At 51.4% G+C, this 18,657-nt stretch overlaps 1 protein-coding gene across 2 annotated transcripts in view; it reads right to left on the reverse strand.

Moving 5' to 3' along the window:
* Positions 1–18,657, reverse strand: part of LOC116951245 (GATA-binding factor 2-like) — a 79,670-nt gene that overhangs the window by 32,568 nt on the left and 28,445 nt on the right. For both annotated transcript variants that reach the window (XM_032969741.2, XM_076073483.1), the window contains exon 2: positions 4,533–4,859. In XM_032969741.2, the coding sequence (XP_032825632.1) occupies positions 4,533–4,824 (292 nt within the window). In that variant the 5' untranslated portion in view covers positions 4,825–4,859. The remainder of the gene's footprint in view (positions 1–4,532; positions 4,860–18,657) is intronic.

Raw genomic sequence — 18,657 nt, forward strand, 5'->3', positions numbered from 1 at the left:
ATTAAGGACCACCGTCTTCGTATTCACCACAGCGCATTGCGACCACTTTGCCCGAATTCGAAAAAAAAATGCCTCTTCTTGTTACTTTCCGCACATATGTGTCGGGTACACAGTGGGGGCGGAGGGTGGACGTGTGGGCGGGGGGAGGTGTGGATGGTGACATCACCACATGACGTCACTTGCCCACCCGCTCGCCCACTCAAAATTTTTTATTTTACCAGGTAAGGCGCCACTGAGCTGTATAGCTGTTTTTCAGAAATGACCTGGCCACAAATGATAGCTCAACGAAGTGGCTTATCACCCAATACAGCCAATTAGCAAGGGTTGGCATGGAAACAGAACGTGCCAATTCGTTACGAGTAGAGTGTGTTGGAGAGCCAAGCCACAACATTTACAATCCCTCTACACGTTTAAATTTTTTTCTAAATGTGCAGGGAAAAAGCGGAGGACCCAGAGAAAAACATCCATGCTACCATGAGGAGAGAGACAAACTCCAAATGTACAGTTGAACACGTAGGCTTTTGCGACAAATATCCATAATACAGGTTTTCTGGGGTTAGATTGCATACATATATGTGTCGTTAAACCCACCACCACCCGACACAGCCAATTAGTAAGGTTTGTCATGTAAACAGAACGTGCCAATTCGTTACTAGTAAATATATACAGGCGTCAGGGTCGGGATCGAGCGCATGACCTCCTGTATACCAGGCGAGGTAGTTAACATTTCACCACCATGGCGCCCCCCTCCTCCCCCACGACACGACATGCCGGCCAGCCAGAAACTTTTATCCTAACATAGTACGATGACAATTTAGCCAGGAAAACTAGTCGTTTTCTTTCAGGAGGATCCAGCTGGCTGCTACTTTGGGATGTTTTAGCCGATATCAGTTACAATGTTGTTGTTGTTGTTTGTTTTTAGCTCGAGGAGGACACCGGAGAACACAGAGACAACGCAGGCAGAGCAGGTGCAGAACCAAACAAACTCCGCACTGCAAGGCGACCGAGAGTAAAAAAACAATTATCAGATTTTGTTACTGGCAACTGAGGATTCCAATGGTGTAAATGCTTAACCCCGAGCTCTCATACTCTGATGGTGCATTGTCTTTGAGTTGTGCGCCTTTTGGCGTCTTCTGGTCCAACACCAACGTGAGACGAGGCTCTCAAGAAAGCTGTCTCGGGTGTGGACCAATCAATTTCAAGGACAGTGCCACATACATTATCAGAGTTGTTGTTTTTTTGTTTGCGTTCCGACCGCAGGTATTGTGGTCAATGTAAACATGACTCCTTGTAAAAAAGGTGTCAGTTTTGTTGCCAGATAAAAGGGTAAAAATACCAATGATCATATTTTGTTACTGGCAAATGAGGTTTCCAATGGTGTAGATGCCAACTACCTCGTCTGGCGAGATGTTAACTACCTCGTCTGGAGAAATGTTAACTACCTCGCCGGGGTTCAATCTCCTTACTGATGCTTGCAAATTTGGAGTTCGGACATCTCTCTCCCTGTTTGGTGCATGGGTGCCGTGTCCTACAGGTTTTCCCTCGACATTTAGAATCAAAGTGCGTTTAGGATATTTGGCTACTGCTATACATTTCCACGTGATGATATTGATGATGAGCCACTTCATACATTTCGATTTAAAGCTTTCGTGACTGCAGGGATTCATCCTCTGGTAAAGTCACGTAGAATGGAAATAAAATAATGAAATAAAATAATGAAATTCTCACGACGTTTCGGCCACAACACAAGTGCCCTTCTTCAGGTGAAGAAGCAGGTCTATCCTATCAAGAAGACAGAACTTGAATGAAACGCTGTCAAACAAGGACCGCGTCTTTTGAAACTGTGTGGGCGGAGTTGAATTAGCATGTTACCAGCCCCACCTCCGGAGCAGGGGAGGGAGGGGGGCTAATTCAACTCCGCCCGACAAAGTTTCAAAAGGCGCGGTCCTTGCTTGACAGCGTTTCATTCAAGTTCTGTCTTCTTGATAGACCTGCTTCTTCACCTGAAGAAGGCCACTTGTGTTGTGGCCGAAACGTCGTGAGAATTTTAGTATTTTATTTCATTATTTTATTATTTCCCTTCTACGTGACTTTACCGAAAGAACCAAGAAGACACTTCATACATGTTCGTGGTTATTTCGGTAAAGTCACGTAGAAGGGAAATGATAAAATAATAAAAATAAAAACAATAAAATTCTCACGACGTTTCGATTGCAACACAAGCAATCATCATCAGGTGATGATGCTGTGGTTTTCACACCTGATGATGATTGCTTGTGTTGCAATCGAAACATCTTGAGAATTGTATTTTTTATTTTTATCATTTCATTATTTCCCTTCTACGTGGTGACTTTACCGGAAGAACCAAGAATATGAATCCCTGCAGTCACGAAAGCTTTAAAACAAGGAAAAAAAAATGATCCACTTCGTTGACTTAGAATTAGTGAGATTCAGGTCGCTTCTGAAAAAGTCACATAGCAGCTCACAGTGGGGCCTTACCTGGTGGAATAAAAAAAATAGTTTAAATTAATTAGTCCTTGCCTACCTCCACCTTCTCACTCTTCGCTTGCCCCTGTTCCATTCACAGCTTGGGGCGCTCGCTGTTCGTCTTCGCCGGGAGTTCGGACTCCGCGTGTGCCCGTGGCTCTGCGCCATTCAGCTCCGGTTCTCAGACTTTGTCGGCTACTGTAGTGCCCCCCCCCCCCCCCCACTTTGTTGAATTTTGTCTCAAACCGAGTAGCTCCCTTGCCTGACCCAACGTGGTTCTGAGTAATCACCGTGTGAACAATGAACGTCAATATCCTAACCAATCGCCCGCTTCGTGAGTTATCCTAACCAGCTGCTAAGTAACCGCAAGCGAATTAAAACAAAATTCAGCGGACGCTCTGCACGCGAGACGTCATCAGCCCCCCGGCTCCTCTCGTAAACCCGCATTGTGCACCATCAGGGAGTTTGCAAAGTGCTTTCATATCGTTCCAGGCTACCATATGGATTTCAATTATATCGTACATTATTTTACATCGGCGGATTCACACGTTTAGAACCACGACTGCACGGTGCTGCTTCCGTTGCAGCTCAGTCATCGACAGACGAACTCGCGCATCCGTCAACGACGGCGCGTGCATTTTCTTTTCACCGTTAACTTTAGTCACAGCAATGGCCCTGCCATAAAGTAGTGCCATTGCCCGAAACGTCACCCAAATGTACACACACGCGTTTCGTCCTCTAAAGTGGGTTGGGTAATAATCTTGACTTAAGGCTTTCGTTACTGCAGGAATTCATATTCTTTGGGTCTCTCGGTAAAGTCACGTAGATAGGTTCCAAGAAAAACAAAAAACGTCTATGAACCTATCTACGTGACTGTACCGAAAGACCCAAAGAAGATGAGGGTGGGGTAGTTATTGTTGTTGGGGGTGGTGGTGGTGGTGGGGGGGGTGCAGTCGAACTTGCGGAACGCGTCGATTATTTTTGTCCCACGCGACACAAGAGCTCGCGCGGGATGATCCGACGCGCAGCCGCGCGGGACGTCCGCAGACGCAGACGCAGACGCCGAGCACGCTCTCGGCGTCTGAGCACATTTCACGCCGACGATCTCTCCCGGAGCCTCATCCCTCCCTGAAACGCCCGGGGCTGCGTGACTGTCAGCCGGCGTGAATGCCACCCCAAGCTCCGTCCGTGCGCGCATTATTGAACAGCGCGCACGCACGCTCCCTCCGATACGAGAGGCGGCGAGAGAGAGAGAGAGAGAGACGGGGATGGGATCATGATCCAGGAGGTGACGGTGTCACGTGGGAAGAACATACAGAGAAGGTATCACGACTATTCATTTCTATTTTACCAGGTTAAGGCCCCACTGAGCAATTTAGCTCTTTTTGAGAAGCGACCTGGCTATCACTAATTATTGCTCAACGAAGTGGCGGTTTGTCATCAAGTATACATTTATAGCAGCCAAATGCCCTGAGCGGTTGTTGCCGATTCTAACTGTGGATAGAAAAAACCGGAGGACCACGGAGAAAAATCCACGCGACCACGGGGAGAGAGAGAGAGAGACACCGCCACTTCCAAATATAAAGCAGGCGTCAGGGTCGGATTCGAACCCACGGCCTCCTGCATACCAGGCGAGGTAGTTAACATCTCCTAGCCACCGTGATGATGATGAGAGAGAGAGACACCGCCACCTCCAAATATAAAGCAGGCGTCAGGGTCGGATTCGAACCGACGGCCTCCTGTATACCAGGCGAGGTAGTTAACATCTCCTAGCCACCGTGATGATGATGAGAGAGAGAGAGACACCGCCACCTCCAAATATAGAGCAGGCGTCAGGGTTGGGATCGAACCCACGACCTCCTGTATACCAGGCGAGGTAGTTAACATCTCCTAGCCACCGTGATGATGATGAGAGAGAGAGAGAGAGACACCGCCACCTCCAAATATAGAGCAGGCGTCAGGGTCGGGATCGAACCCACGACCTCCTGCATACCAGGCGAGGTAGTTAACATCTCATAGCCACAGTGGCTCGCCCACAAGCGTACCGTGGGCCTGCCGGTAGCCGTGGAGGCGAGCGCCGGGCGCTGCGGCGTAGTAGGGCCCGTGCACGGGGGCCCCCGGACCGTCCAGGTGGTTGAGGAAGGCGTCCAGCTCGTCGGCCGGCATGAGCTGCCCGGCCGCCCCGGACTCGGCCCCGTAGCCGCCGTGGCCTAGGTTGGACTCCACGCCGTGGTGGCCGTGGTGGTGGTGGTGGTGGTGCTGCCCCGGGGCGAGCGACGCAGAGGGCCCGTGGGGGTGTCCGAGCCACCGGCCGCCCTGCTCGACGCTCCCTTCCATCGCTACGGCGGTGGAGGAGGGCTATGCCAGCGCTTCTGCAAGGAGGAGGGTGGAGGTGGTGGAGGTGACGGGGACGATGGTGATTTTGGCGATGGTGGTTGTGGTGTCAGCACGTGTCCATGGTGGTGGTGGTGTTGATAGCGGTGGTGGTGGTGTTGATAGCGGTGGTCGTATTGATGGTAGTGTGGTGGTGGTGGTGGTGGTAGTCGTGGTGGCATCGGGGAAGATAGGGAATGAGGGAATGGGAAGTGAGAGAGAGAACAACACAGAAATAAGAATATAACACTTTAATTATTCCACGATCACTTTGTCAATCCACTGCTGGGTGAAGGTCTCCCCACGACGCATCAGTCATGTGGGCTGTTTGACCATACTTCACCCTGCCGGTTAAGTGCGGGTCCGTGAAGAAGCTGAATAGAGGGGTGCTCAGGGGTTGCCCGATATCACTCGCCACTGATGTTAGCCGTGGCCGAAAATCGAACTGAAGCTGGGCAGGTTGACAGCATACTCCCTGGGAGTATAGGGTTTCTATCCGCGTGAGTTTACGGGTCGCTATGTGAGTATATGGGTCTCTATGTGGGAGTCTATGGGTCTCTATGTGTGAGTATATGAGTCTCTATGTAAGTCGATGGGTCTCTATGTGTGAGTATATGGGCATCTTTGTAACTATATGGGTATCTATGTAAGTATATGGGTCTCTATGTGTGTGTATGAGTCTCTTTGCGTGAGTCTATGCGTCTCTATGTTTGAGTATACGAGTCTCTATGAAAGTCTATGGGTGTCTTTGTGCGAGTCGATGGGCCTCTTTGCGTGAGTCTATGGGTCTCTATGTTTGAGTATACGAGTCTCTATGAAAGTCTATGGGTCTCTTTGTGCGAGTCGATGGGCCTCTATGCGTGAGTCTATGGGTCTCTATGTTTGAGTATACGAGTCTCTATGAAAGTCTATGGGTCTCTTTGTGCGAGTCGATGGGCCTCTTTGCGCGAGTCTATGGGTCTCTATGTTTGAGTATACGAGTCTCTATGAAAGTCTATGGGTGTCTTTGTGCGAGTCGATGGGCCTTTTTGCGTGAGTCTATGGGTCTCTATGTTTGAGTATACGAGTCTCTATGCAAGTCTATGGGTCTCTTTGTGCGAGTCGATGGGCCTCTATGCGTGAGTCTATGGGTCTCCGTGGTGTCAGCACGGTTGGCATTGAGCCACCCTTTGCCCGGGGTGTCCTCTCGACCCTGGGCCCCCTGCATCTTGTGGTGGGCAACCGGCGCAGTTGCACCGCCTGCGCACTCCGTGGCGGGGCCGCGCCACCGGGTGGGCTTCTTTCATTTGGAACGCGTCGCATTTTTGTACCCTTGCCAGAAGTTCTCCAGAGACTGCGGGGATTTTGTGAGTGTGGGCGGGGAGGAGGAGCGGTGGCGATGTGGTTAGGGCACTGCGCTACGAACCAGACGACCCAGGTTTGACCCCAGCTCACGACGCGGCACCACACTGGTGCGGAATATCTGAACCGGTCCGACGTCTCGCACGCATTTAACGAGTTACCAGGGTGCGGTGTGTAAGCAACAGCAGTGGGGAGATAAAGACGGCCGGGTGTGGTGTTTAACACACCACACCCACGTGTGCCGTGCCGGCCTTCATAGGTGCTACTCGAGAACAGCACTTGCCCCAGCAGTCTGTTAGAGGCTATACGGGGGATCTTTGTTTTGTCCCTGTCTCTGGCAGATTAATAACCATGATTCCTTCCAGTTCCCTTTATTAAAAATAAACGTTTCATCGACCATAATTGCTGTCAAACGTTCTGCCCGTCGCGCAGTCAGTGTCACACACACGCGCGTACAAAAGACAAAGATCCCCCGTATAGCCTGAACAGATTGTTGGGGAAAGTGCTGTTAGCGAACACCTGTGTAGGCCGGAACGGCACACGAGGGGGTGGGTGGCCAGCACCACGCCCGGCCGCCTTTGTCTCCCGCATCAGGTACTCATTTCAGGCTGAGTCGACCTAGGGGAGGCCCACGACCGTTTCAGATAATCGTCACTGGGTGTTGCCCGTGAGCGGGAATCGAACTTGGGAGGCCGGGCTCGTAGCGCAGCGCGCTAACCACTACACTACCGCTCCACGCTAACCACTACACTACCGCTCAACGCAAACACGTACACACACACACGTGCGTACACACACAGGCGTACACACACACGAGTACACACACATACACACGCGTACACACACACATGCTCGAGTGTACGTGTGTGTATGCAGTAGCGGTTAGCGCTACGAACCCGCCAATACGAGCTCAATCCCTGGCCACGGCCAACACCGGTGACGATTATCTGAACTAGTCCTGGGCCTTCCCTTGGTCGACTCAGCCTCAATTGAGTTGCGGGGTTGACAAAAGCGGCCGGGTGTGGTGCTGGCCACCCACCCGCTCGTGTGCCGTTCCGTCCTTCATAGGTGCTCGCTAACAGCACTTGCCCTAAAAGCCAGTCCAAGGCTATACGGTGGTTCTTTGTCTTATACGATAATAAAGTATATACCGGAGATCCCCGTTTTACGACACAATAAATCCATGGAACTCCCGTCGTATAACGAGCCCGTTTTCCCATAGTACAAACAGGAGAAACGCCACTTGACGATGTTGTTGCGTTTTTTTTTCTCTTTCCATAGGTCGTGTTTAACAGGGGTGGGGGGGGGGGTTCGGCAAGAGAAAAACAACGCGAAAAAAACCCCCTTGAGAAGAGCAAAAGCGCCGAAGCCACATCGGAAACCTTCAGAGTCGTGTCGGAAGCTGCGACGTAAATCGAGTTTTGACGGCATGAATAGAACCAGTGACATTTAAACGTCGTGAATCATGTACACGCTGTAAAATATACAATAACCTGGATCCGTCCTACTGTACGTGTATATGTATATTTATATGTGTATACGTCCCTTTCTATGTGTGTGTCTGTGTGTATGTACGTGTATATATCTCTTTCTATATGTATGTATGTGTATATGTCGTTTTGTGTGTGTCTCTGTGTGTATGTCTTTCTCTACGTGTGTGTGTGTCTCTAGTCGGGCAAAACAACCCCCTACTTCCTCGTGGTGCCGGACGGGCAACGCTGTTGTGGGCATTGCTGTGGGGGGAGGACCAATTCCGATTGGCCTTTCCCCTCATGGCATTTGTGACCACCCCAGCGGCCAAAAGGGGGCTAAGGATGGGTGTGAGGGACTGGTCACCCCTCCACCTTCAATTAATTACCGCTAAACCATGACGGAAAATTTTAATTAATAAGCTTGTGCCGGAGGCCCCGGGGGACAGACGTCTATGACGTCTCCTGACCAAACCCCATTTGGCAGAGCCAGGAGACTGAATCCTTACCCTCGGGGCTACTCCAGAAACAACAAAAAGCCTCTACGGATGGCCACGTGGAATGTTCGAATGCTCACTGTGGAGGAGAGGCTGCCACTCCTCTGTCGGGAGCTGGACCGGTACCGCCTGGATCTCTGTGGCATTCAGGAGGTCCGGCCGACTGGCTCTGGCTCCTGCCACCATGAGGGGTGGACAGTCCTCTTCTCGGAGCAGGAGACTCCCAAACAACAGGGAGTGGTTCTTCTTCTGAACAAAAGAATGAAGGGGGAGTGGGAGCATGGCAGTGAGGTGTTGGAAGCTGTAAGCCCCAGGCTACTTTGGGTTCGCAGATTTGCTGAGCATTTCTGTGAGGTCCTGGGGGAGGGGACATCCCTCAGCCTGAATAACAACATGGGACAAAGTGAGGATGACCCTGCCGAGGCTGCGGTGCCTCAAATATTGGAAGAAGTCACCCCCTGTGAGTGCCTGGCTAAGGTGCCATCTGTTGAGGAAGTACTGAAGGCGATCCAGAGTCTGAGAAAACGAAAGGCACCGGGCAGAGATGATCTCCCAAGCGAAATGCTGAGGGAGGGTGGCGTTTGTGCACAGACTGCCCTACATGACATCATAACAAGAGTCTGGACCACTAGATGGGTTCTGCAGGACTGGACGGATGCCCTGGTGGCCTCCCTATTTAAGAAGGGGGACGGCACAGACTGTAACAACTGCGGGGCATCTCACTCCTCAGTGTGCCGAGAAAGGTCCTGGCAAGGATTATTCAACATCGCCTTGCTAGGCACGCTGAGGAAAGGCTTGCAGAGCCCCAATGTGGTTTCAGGAAAGGGCAGTCCTGCACAGATGCCATATTTTCTGTCCGTCTGCTACAGCAAAGGTGTAGGGAATTCCAACAAGACCTACATCTCTGCTTTATTGACCTGATCAAGGCCTATGATACCATCAGTAGGCCTGGGCTCTGGGTAGTTCTTTGTGCTTTCCGAGTTCCTGACCCTCTGGTCACAATCATTAAGGACCTTCATGATGGTGAGCGGGCCCCGGTAAAACTACGTGGCCGGGAGTCAGAGCCATTCCCTGTACACCTTGGGGTGCGACAGGGATGTCCTCTGGCTCCCACATTATTTAACATCTATTCCGACCACGTTGTTTGTGAAACCTTCAATAGCTGTACCGGAGGAATTTATAACTGGTACAGATACAATGGGAGGCTGATCGATGCCTGGGTGTGGTCAAGGGATAGCTCCCTATTGCTCAACTATGTTATGTATGCCGATGATCTGGTAATTGCTGGTCACTCAGAGGAGGAGTTGGAGGTGCTGCTGCTGAACCTGGAGTTTGCCACTAAGAGGTGGGGCCTTATCATCAGCCCCACCAAAACTAAGCACCTGCCTGAGTATTTTGTACCATCGGACACTCCACCCCCACAACTCCCAATTGGTGATAGGGCAGTTGTGGAGAGTGGAGAGTTTCCCGTACCTGGGCAGTGTGCTCATGACCGGCTCCGGTTTAACAGCAGAGGTCTTACTCCGAATCAGTTGAGCGGCATTATCTTTTCATCAGTTGCGTAATGCTGTGTGGAAGCTACCTGGTCTGTCGCTCCGCATGAAGCTTCAGGTCTTCTCTCCCTTCTCTACGCTTGCGAAACGTGGACCCCACTATTGGAAGATCTTCCTCGGTTAGAAACATTTAGGCTGACCTGCCTACTATCCATCCTGAGTTTAACCAGGCTGGATTGTGTGAGGAGCTCACAAATCCTTGAAAGATCTGGACAAAGTCCCATCAATGAGCTCCTCCGGCAGGAAAGGCTGCGTTGGCTGGACCATGTAGCCCGCATGCCGAGCCACCGCATGCCTCAACAGCTTTTATTCGGCTGGATCGAGGGGGCTCAATGGGCATGGCACAGGCTAGAGAAGAGATGGAGTGATGTGGTACAGGAGGATGTGGAGCTGAGTGGACTTGCCAATGACTGGTACCAGCGGTGTCAAGATCGGCCTCTGTGGAGGAGGCTCATGAAGGACGCTACTGGGCAGTTGGAGGTAGTCACACTCCAACAACAACGGAGGGCGGAGGAGTGACGCTTACAACAATGAGCGACGCTTACAACAATGAGTGGAGCGCCAGGTGGCTAAAGCACAGCAAGTTGGCACATTAGGGGTGCACAGGTGGTGCATCAGCCAGTCATCTCAGTCAGTCTCCCTGTGGCATCTGGGTCTGCCCTGTGACCTCCTGCCAGCGGGCGTTCGACTCTTCACGTGGCTTCAAGGTGCACATAACCTGGCACAAGCGCCGTGGTGATGTTACCGCCACTTAGTGGCGAATGGTGGTTGTTGTTTTTATTGTGTGTCTCTGTGTGTTACCGGGTATGTCTAGCCATAGACTCGCGCACTGCATCGCGTGCGTTCGGATGCGCTTCGGCGGCCCGTCTGGAACGCTCTTCTTTTCGATATTAGGAAGCCAATGGAGCTACGCACTTCTAAATCATCTAGATTGGAAACTTTTATTTAGACACTGCTTTTTTGTGTTTAGCTTGTTGTCCTTCCCCCGCACCTCCTATTAGTACGGTTGGCTACACACACACACACGAACAGTACACGTGTGTGTGTGTGTGTATATGTAGTGGAGTAACGGGCGTGGGGTTTTGCAAACAGTGTGCATGCACGTGTGAGCCGCGGGCAGTGACGTCACGTCAGGGGCAAATAGGTGCAGTGAGAGAGCAATCCAGAGAGAGAGAGACGAACAATTAGAATGCATAGCGGTGATTGGCTGGCTGCAAATGCAGACACGGTGTAGGCGCCTCGGAGTCTGCAAGTCGAGGCGATAGCGGGAGAAGTCACGTGCGAGAGGCGACGGGAGGGCGTCAGCTTAATTAGGGCTTTTAATGAGGAGCAGGATGAATACGGCAACGTGCGAGGCAGGGAGTTTAGTTGGTTGGAGTGAAGAGAAGAGTGAACACAAGAGGAGTCCAAGGCCCCGCTCGCCACCCCGCGTCCTCTCCAGCGGTGATGGCTGATCCCCCACTTGAGGCAAGGGCGAGGTTGGAGAGGCGAGGGTAGACAGCCTAGCAGTAGAGAAGCTAGCGGTAGAAAAGCTAGCGGAATCCTAAGTGTGAGTGCGCGCAAGGCTAGCAGTGGAGGAGCTAGCAGAGCATATAGTGAGAGGCTAGCAGAGTATAGTAATAGGCTAGCAGTGGAGAGGCTAGCAGAGTGTATATAGTAAGAGGCTAGCAGAGTGAGAAAGAGAGAGAGAGCGGAGTGAGCCGAGTGTGGCAGACAGGCTAGCAGAGTGAGAGAGAGTCGGCTAGCAGTGCTAAGAGAGAGTAGGCTAGCAGTGGAGAGGCTAAGAGAGAGAGCAGGCTAGCAGTGGACAGGCTAAGAGAGAGAGCAGGCTAGCAGTGGACAGGCTAAGAGAGTGAAAGAGAGAACAGGCTAGCAGTGGAGAGGCTAGGAGAGTGAGTGAGAGAACAGGCTAGCAGTGGACAGGCTAAGAGAGTGAGTGAGAGAGAGGGAGCAGGCTAGCAGTGGAGAGACTAGGAGAGTGAGTGAGAGAGAGAGCAGGCTAGCAGTGGAGAGGCTAGGAGAGTGAGAGAGAGAACAGGCTAGCAGCGGAGAGGCTAGGAGGGTGAGAGAGCAGGCTAGCAGTGGAGAGGCTAGGAGAGTGAGAGAACAGGCTAGCAGTGGAAAGGCTAGGAGTGTGAGGGAGAGCGGGCTAGCAGTGGAGAGGCTAGGAGAGTGAGGGAGAGAACAGGCTAGCAGTGGAGAGGCTAGGAGAGTGAGAGAGAGAGAACAGGCTAGCAGTAGAGAGGCTAGGAGTGAGAGCGAGACAGGCTAGCAGTAGAGAGACTAGGAGAGTGAGAGAGAACAGGCTAGCAGTGGAGAGGCTAGGAGAGTGAGAGAGAGAACAGGCTAGCAGTAGAGAGGCTAGGAGAGTGAGAGTGAGAACAGGCTAGCAGTGGAGAGGCTAGGAGAGTGAGAGAGAGAGAGAACACGCTAGCAGTAGAGAGGCTAGGAGAGTGAGAGAGAGAACAGGCTAGCAGTGGAGAGGCTAGGAGAGTGAGTGAGAGACAGGCTAGCAGTGGAGAGGCTAGGAGAGTGAGAGAGTAGGCTAGCAGTGGAGAGGTTAGGAGTGTGAGGGAGAGAACAGGCTAGCAGTGGAGAGGCTAGGAGAGTGAGAACAGGCTAGCAGTGGAGAGGCTAGGAGAGTGAGAGATCAGGCTAGCAGTGGAGAGGCTAGGGGAGTGAGAGAACAGGCTAGCAGTGGAGAGGCTAGGAGAGTGAGAGAGTAGGCTAGCAGTGGAGAGGCTAGGGGAGTGAGAGCACAGGCTAGCAGTGGAGAGGCTAGGAGAGTGAGAGAGAGTTGCGATGGAGTCACGTGACGTTGAACGCGAGGAGTTCTGTTCGAATAAAAGTGACACAGGAGAAAAATAAAGTTGTTCGCGTGAAATAACACCACGTGGTGTTACACCGCGTGGTGTTACACCACGACACAGATATTAGTGGGGAGCAGTAGTGTAGTGGTTAGCGCGCTGCGCTACGAACCTGGCGACCCGGATTCGATTACCGCTCACGGCCATCACCGGTGACGATTATCTGAACCGGTCCTGGGCCTCCCCTAGGTCGGCTCAGCCTCAAATGAGTACCTGGTGCGGTGTGTAAACATCGTCACTTGGGAGACAAAGGCGGTCGGGCCTGGTGTTGGCCACTCGCCCCCTCGTGTGCCGTGCCGGCCTTTATAGGTGCTCGCTAACAGCACTTGCCCCTACAGTCTGTTAAGGCGATATGGGGGATCTTTGTCTTTGTTTGTCTCTGTGTGTATGTCTTTATGCGTGTGTCTATGTGTGTATGTGTGTGTGTCTCTGTGTGTATGTCTTTATGTGTGTATGTGTGTGTATGTATGTGTGTGTATGCGTGTGTCTCTGTGTGCATTTCTGTGTTTCTCGGTTTATTTAGACACGCGTCTGAGGCTGGATTTTTGATACTTGTTGATTCGTATGTAAGCAGTGTTTATTTTGTGTTTGTTCTGTTTGTAGTAAGCGCTGGCATGGCTTTTGTGTCAATAATCTGTCGCTTTTGCCACTTATTCATTTGCGCATTCTCGCCCCGCAATGGCCTGGGACTGCCACCACCGCCGCCGCCGATCTTGGGCTGTGGGGTCTCTGAGTCTCTTTCTAACTCTATGGATCTCTTTCCAACCCCATGGGTCTCCATGCAACTCTATAGATCTTTATGTCATTCTCTGGGTCTCGTTGTAACGCTGTGGATCTATGTCACTTGACGAGACTATATGCAGCCATTTGGGTATCTACGATGAATATCTGCATCAATCTATGAGTATATGTACCTCTATGGGTCTCTATGTTACTCGATGGATCTCTGCGTCATCCTACGAGTCTCCATGTAACTCTATGGGTCGCTATGTAACTCTATGGATCTCTATGTAACTTTATGGATCTCTATGTAACTCTATGGATCTCTATGTAACTCTATGGGTCTCTATGTAACTCTATGGATCTCTGCGTCATCCTACGAGTCTCCATGTAACTCTATGGATGTCTATGTAACTCAGTGTAGTTGCTGTAACTGCTGTCCTAGCAGAGCTGCTTAGCTCGATGGGACTTTCCAGCTTAAATAAAGAGGCAATCTGTTTCTGTGTGTGTGTCTGGGTGTTTCTAATCTGCGTGATTCCTGGCGATGTTTACACACCATTCAGGCTGGCCTGCCTACGATCCATCCTGGGTTTAACCAGGCTGGATTGTGTGATGAGCTCACAAATCCTTGAAAGATCTGGACAAAGTCCCATCCGTGAGATCCTCCGGCAGGCAAGGCTGCATTGGCTGGGTCATGTAGCCTGCATACCCAGCCACCGCATGCCGAAACAGCTTTTGGTTTTCCCACCTGATGTCCCACCTGATGACGATTGCTCGTGTTGCGATCGAAACGCCGTGATCTATTATTATGTTTCTACCCACGTGACTTTAGCGAAATAACCAAAGAGTATGGATTCCTGCAGTCACGAAAGCTTCAAATCAAGATTAAACAGCTTTTGTTCGGCCGGATCGAGGGGGCTAAACGGGCGTGGGACCGGCTGGAGAGGAGATGGAGTGATGTGGTACAGGAGGACGTGGAGCTGAGTGGACTTGCCGATGGCTGGTACCAGCGGTGTCAAGATCGGCCTCTGTGGAGGAGGCTCGTGAATGACGCTGCTCACCAGGCAGCAACAACGGAGGGCGGAGGAGCGACGCTCACAGCAACGAGTGAAGCTCCGGGCAGCTAAAACGCAGCAAAAGTTGGCACGGTAGAGGGGGCACAGGTGGTGCATCGGCCACTCATCTCATCTCAGTCAGTCGACGACCCGTGGCACCTGCTGGGTCTGTCCCGTGACCTCCTGCCAGCGAGCGTTCGACACTTCACGTGGCCTCAAAGTGCACCTAGCCCGGCACAAGCGTCGTGGTTACGTCTCCGCCACTTAGTGACGATTGGCGGTGTGTCTGAGTGTGTTTGTATCTTTGTGTCTGTCTCGCGGTAAGTGGAGCGGTTAGCGCGCTGTGTGCTACGAACCCGGCAACCCGAGTTCGATTCCCGCTCGCGGCCAACGCCAGTGACCCCCCCCCCCTCCCACCACATACAAATATAAAGATCCCCCGAGAGGCTTCGTGGCAAGTGCTGTTGGCGAGAACACGCATCCAAAGTTCCCCCGTATATCCTTTAACAGAATGTTAGGGCAAGTGCTGTTAGCGAGCATCGATGAAGGCCGGCACGGCACACAAATTGGTGGGCGGACAACACCCACGCCCGACCGCCTTTGTCTCCCCCGTCGCGATGTTTACACACCGCACCAGGTACTCATTTGAGGCTGAGTCTACCTAGGGGGGTGGGGGGGAGGCCCAGAACCGCTTCAAGTTGTCGTCACTGGCGTGGGTGGCCGTGAGCGGGCACTCCAACTCGGGTCAGCCGGGTTCGTAGCGCACAGCGCGTTAACCCACTGCACCACCGCTCCCCAAACGCACGCGCACGCACACGCAGACTCAAGATTCGGTGCGATTCAGCAGCAGCAGCAGCGGCGGCTGTTCCCCTGTTGGGCCTTCGCGCTTGATCCACGTTGGGAATGCATAAAAACATAGGCGGCATAAACATGCCTCCGGCAAAGGGCATATCCTTGTTATTTTTCCCACCCACCCCCACCCCGCCCGCCCGCCCCTCTCTCCCTCCTCATCGCGAACCATGCGTGCTAAAATGTGCAGGGGTTCTAAACAGACATCGATCAAGTTCCAGGGTCAGTGAATGTAACGCGAGAGAGTTCCGTGTTTGCCACGTCGCAGGCAGGGCCCGTCCCTCGACGAGGGCGGCGTCTTCCCACCTCCTCCAGATTAGCGCGGTTGGCTAACGTACGGTGCGAAGGAAGTTCAACGTGCAGAGCGATACGTAGAGACGCACGGAGACAAATTAAAGACGCGGGTCACAGCAGTGCGCGACTGCGGACGAGCAATCCAAATTATGGACCGTCTAGTAACGCCCATAGAGATACATAGAGATACATAGAGATGCATAGAGATGCATAGAGATACATAGCGATACATAGCGATGCATAGAGAGGCATAGCGATACATAGAGATACATAGCGATACATAGAGACATAGAAATACATAGCGATACATAGAGACATAGAAATGCATAGCGATACATAGAGACGCACAGAGATACATTGCGATACAGAGAGGCATAGAAATACATAGCGATACATAGAGACATAGAAATACATAGCGATACATAGAGACGCACAGAGATACATTGCGATACAGAGAGACATAGAAATACATAGCGATACACAGAGACGCGGTTCGAGGTGCTGGGTGGGTGGGTGGTGGGTGGGTCGTGGGTAGGTGGTGGATGGTGGGTGGTGGGTGGGTGGATGGTGGGTGGGTGGATGTTGGGTGGTTGGATGGTGGGTGGGTGGTGGGTGGATGATGGGTGGGTGGTGGGTGGGTGGTGAGTGGCTGATGGATGGCGGTGGGTGGGTGGTGAGTGGGTGGTGGATGGTGGGTGGGTAGTGGGTGGGTGGTGGATGGTGGGTGGGTAGTGGGTGGGTGGTGGGTGGAGAAGCGTTGCGCATTGTTGCACTCCCCGCATCGGGAGTTCGAGCCGGCGAGCTGTGGGCCGCGAGTCGGGTGCGCGATCTATTGGGCCACTTGCGGCAGCAGTCGTTGTAAATGAAATGAAGTAAATAAGATTAATCATTTAACCATCATCATCGTCGTCGTCTTCGTGATTGTTTGCCTTCTAACTCGGAATTGCCACTCACTGGGGGGTGGAGCCGAGGCGCCTGTGGTGAGCGCTTCGCGATACGAACCCGGCGGCATGGCAGTTCAACTCCCGGCCACGGCTGGCGAAGTAAATAACTCGGACGGCCTCCTGCACACCCACCTTGACCAGCGTGGTGAAGTATGGTCAAACACCCCGACCGCACCCCCCAGCAGCATAGTTGGAGACTCTCTCCCAGCGGTGGATTGACAAAGGGCTCAAAGTAAAGTGTTTTTAAGTATTTGCTCTCTCTCCTCCGTTGAACCACTGCGATCACAGCCGCAACACGGGTTGGACTCTCTCATCACGCAATGTGTATGTATGCATATGTAAACTTACCCGTGCACTCGACTTCAATCCCGCCGGTCGTGACACTTTAAAGCTTAAAAAAAAAAGTCTCGAGATAGATAGACCAGGAGGGCTGGCAAAATAACAACAACAACAACAAACAAAAAGAACCAAATTATTTTATTATGTTTAAATCGAATTCGGTAAAAAAAAAATAACCCTCCCTCCTCAATATTTCAATGGACGGCAACAGTGCGGTGGGCCCTTAATGGAGTTCGTCATCACACAGCAGTCCTCTCGAAGAGCCGAGACGCGGCTCCCAAGTCGACACACTTGGACGACGAGCGAACGTCTCGCGCGCGCGACCCCCTACCTCGCTTACTGCGAAGCGCGTCACGGTGGTACCAAACACACACATGCGCACGCACACACGCACGCGCACACACACACACATATATAATGTACTGCAATGTTCTTACAAAAATGCTGCGGCTCTCGCTATCTGTACCGGTCAAACGAGCCGGCGCAAGTCACCCGTTGCCTACTGCAGAACCGCCCTGTGGTATGTCCCAGAGTGCAGGAGGCATGTGCGGGCGCGTGTTTTGAGATAGCGGATGAGGGCTCGCTCTCGTCCTCTGATGTCTCTGCCGGGTCACTGTGCCTCATCATAGGCGCAGGCCACAGGCGACTTTGTCGCTTGCTTTGTTGGAAAGTCTCAAAGACTCGGATTTCTTTCAGCAGGGTCCTGCCACGTATTCTGCTCTGCCTGCTTGCTTGCTTGCCGCCGCCGCCGCCGCTGCTGCTGTTTGTGTGTGTGTGTGCGCGCGCGAGACTCTATTTGAGTAAGATTCGGAGTAATTAATGTGGCATTGGAATGTTGTGGCTAATATCGGTGACATTGTGTGCGCGTGCGTGTTTTGTTGCGTTTACTCTGCGAGGAAATCGGAGAAGAGTGAAAACCCCGACGGAGAACAGGGAGAGACGCAAACTCCACACGGATATGCGCCCGAGTCGGGAATCGAACCTAGGCCCTTCCTGTCAGCATCTTCCACACACACTGCGCTACACTTAACGCACGTGTACAGCAGTGTCATCGTAGGCCGGTCACACGTCATCATCATTGTCATCAATTTCTTAATCATCATCATCATTGTAATCAATATCTTAATCATAATCTTGGTTCTTTCGGTAAAGTCACGTTGAAGGCAAACAATAGAATTATTTTTTTATTTTTTATTTTTATTTTTATTGTTTCCCTTCAACGTGACTTTACCGAAAGAACCAAGAATATGAATCACTGCAGTCACGAAAGCTTTAAATAAAAAAAAATATCATCATCATTATCATCATTGTAATCAATATCTTAATCATCATCAGGGACATAATGCGATTGATTTATCAAATGTCTCATCGCGCTTACAACTCTAGAATTGGAAGTGTAAATACGGGGCTGTGGAGTATTAGTAAACAGGTAAAGGTACAAGACCTGCACATTCTTTCTCAAGCCACTACCAAACGCCATGAACGATGATGATTACTTATTTATCCAGGAAAAAGCTAAACTAAATTAGGAACTAAATTTTGATTTAAAGCTTCCGTGACTGCAGTAATTCATATTCTTAGTTCTTTCGGTAAAGTCACGTTGAAGGGAAACAACACCTGAAGACGACCGTTTGTGTTATGGTCGAAACGTCGTGAGAATTTTTATTGTTTTTATATATTTTATTATTTTGTTGTTTCCATTCAACGTGACTTTACCGAAAGAACTAAGAATATAAATTAGGAACTATTTTTTATTTCACCAGGCAGGGCCCACTGAGCTATGGAGCTCTTTGTCAGAAGCAACCTGGCCACAAATGATAGCTCAACGAAGTGTGGCTCATCAGCATCATCATCATCATCACCACCACG

This window comes from Petromyzon marinus, chromosome 42 (assembly GCF_048934315.1).
Source record: "Petromyzon marinus isolate PM22_M1 ecotype Great Lakes invasive population chromosome 42, UKy_Petmar_22M1.pri1.0, whole genome shotgun sequence".
In the NCBI taxonomy this organism is placed as follows: domain Eukaryota; kingdom Metazoa; phylum Chordata; class Hyperoartia; order Petromyzontiformes; family Petromyzontidae; genus Petromyzon; species Petromyzon marinus.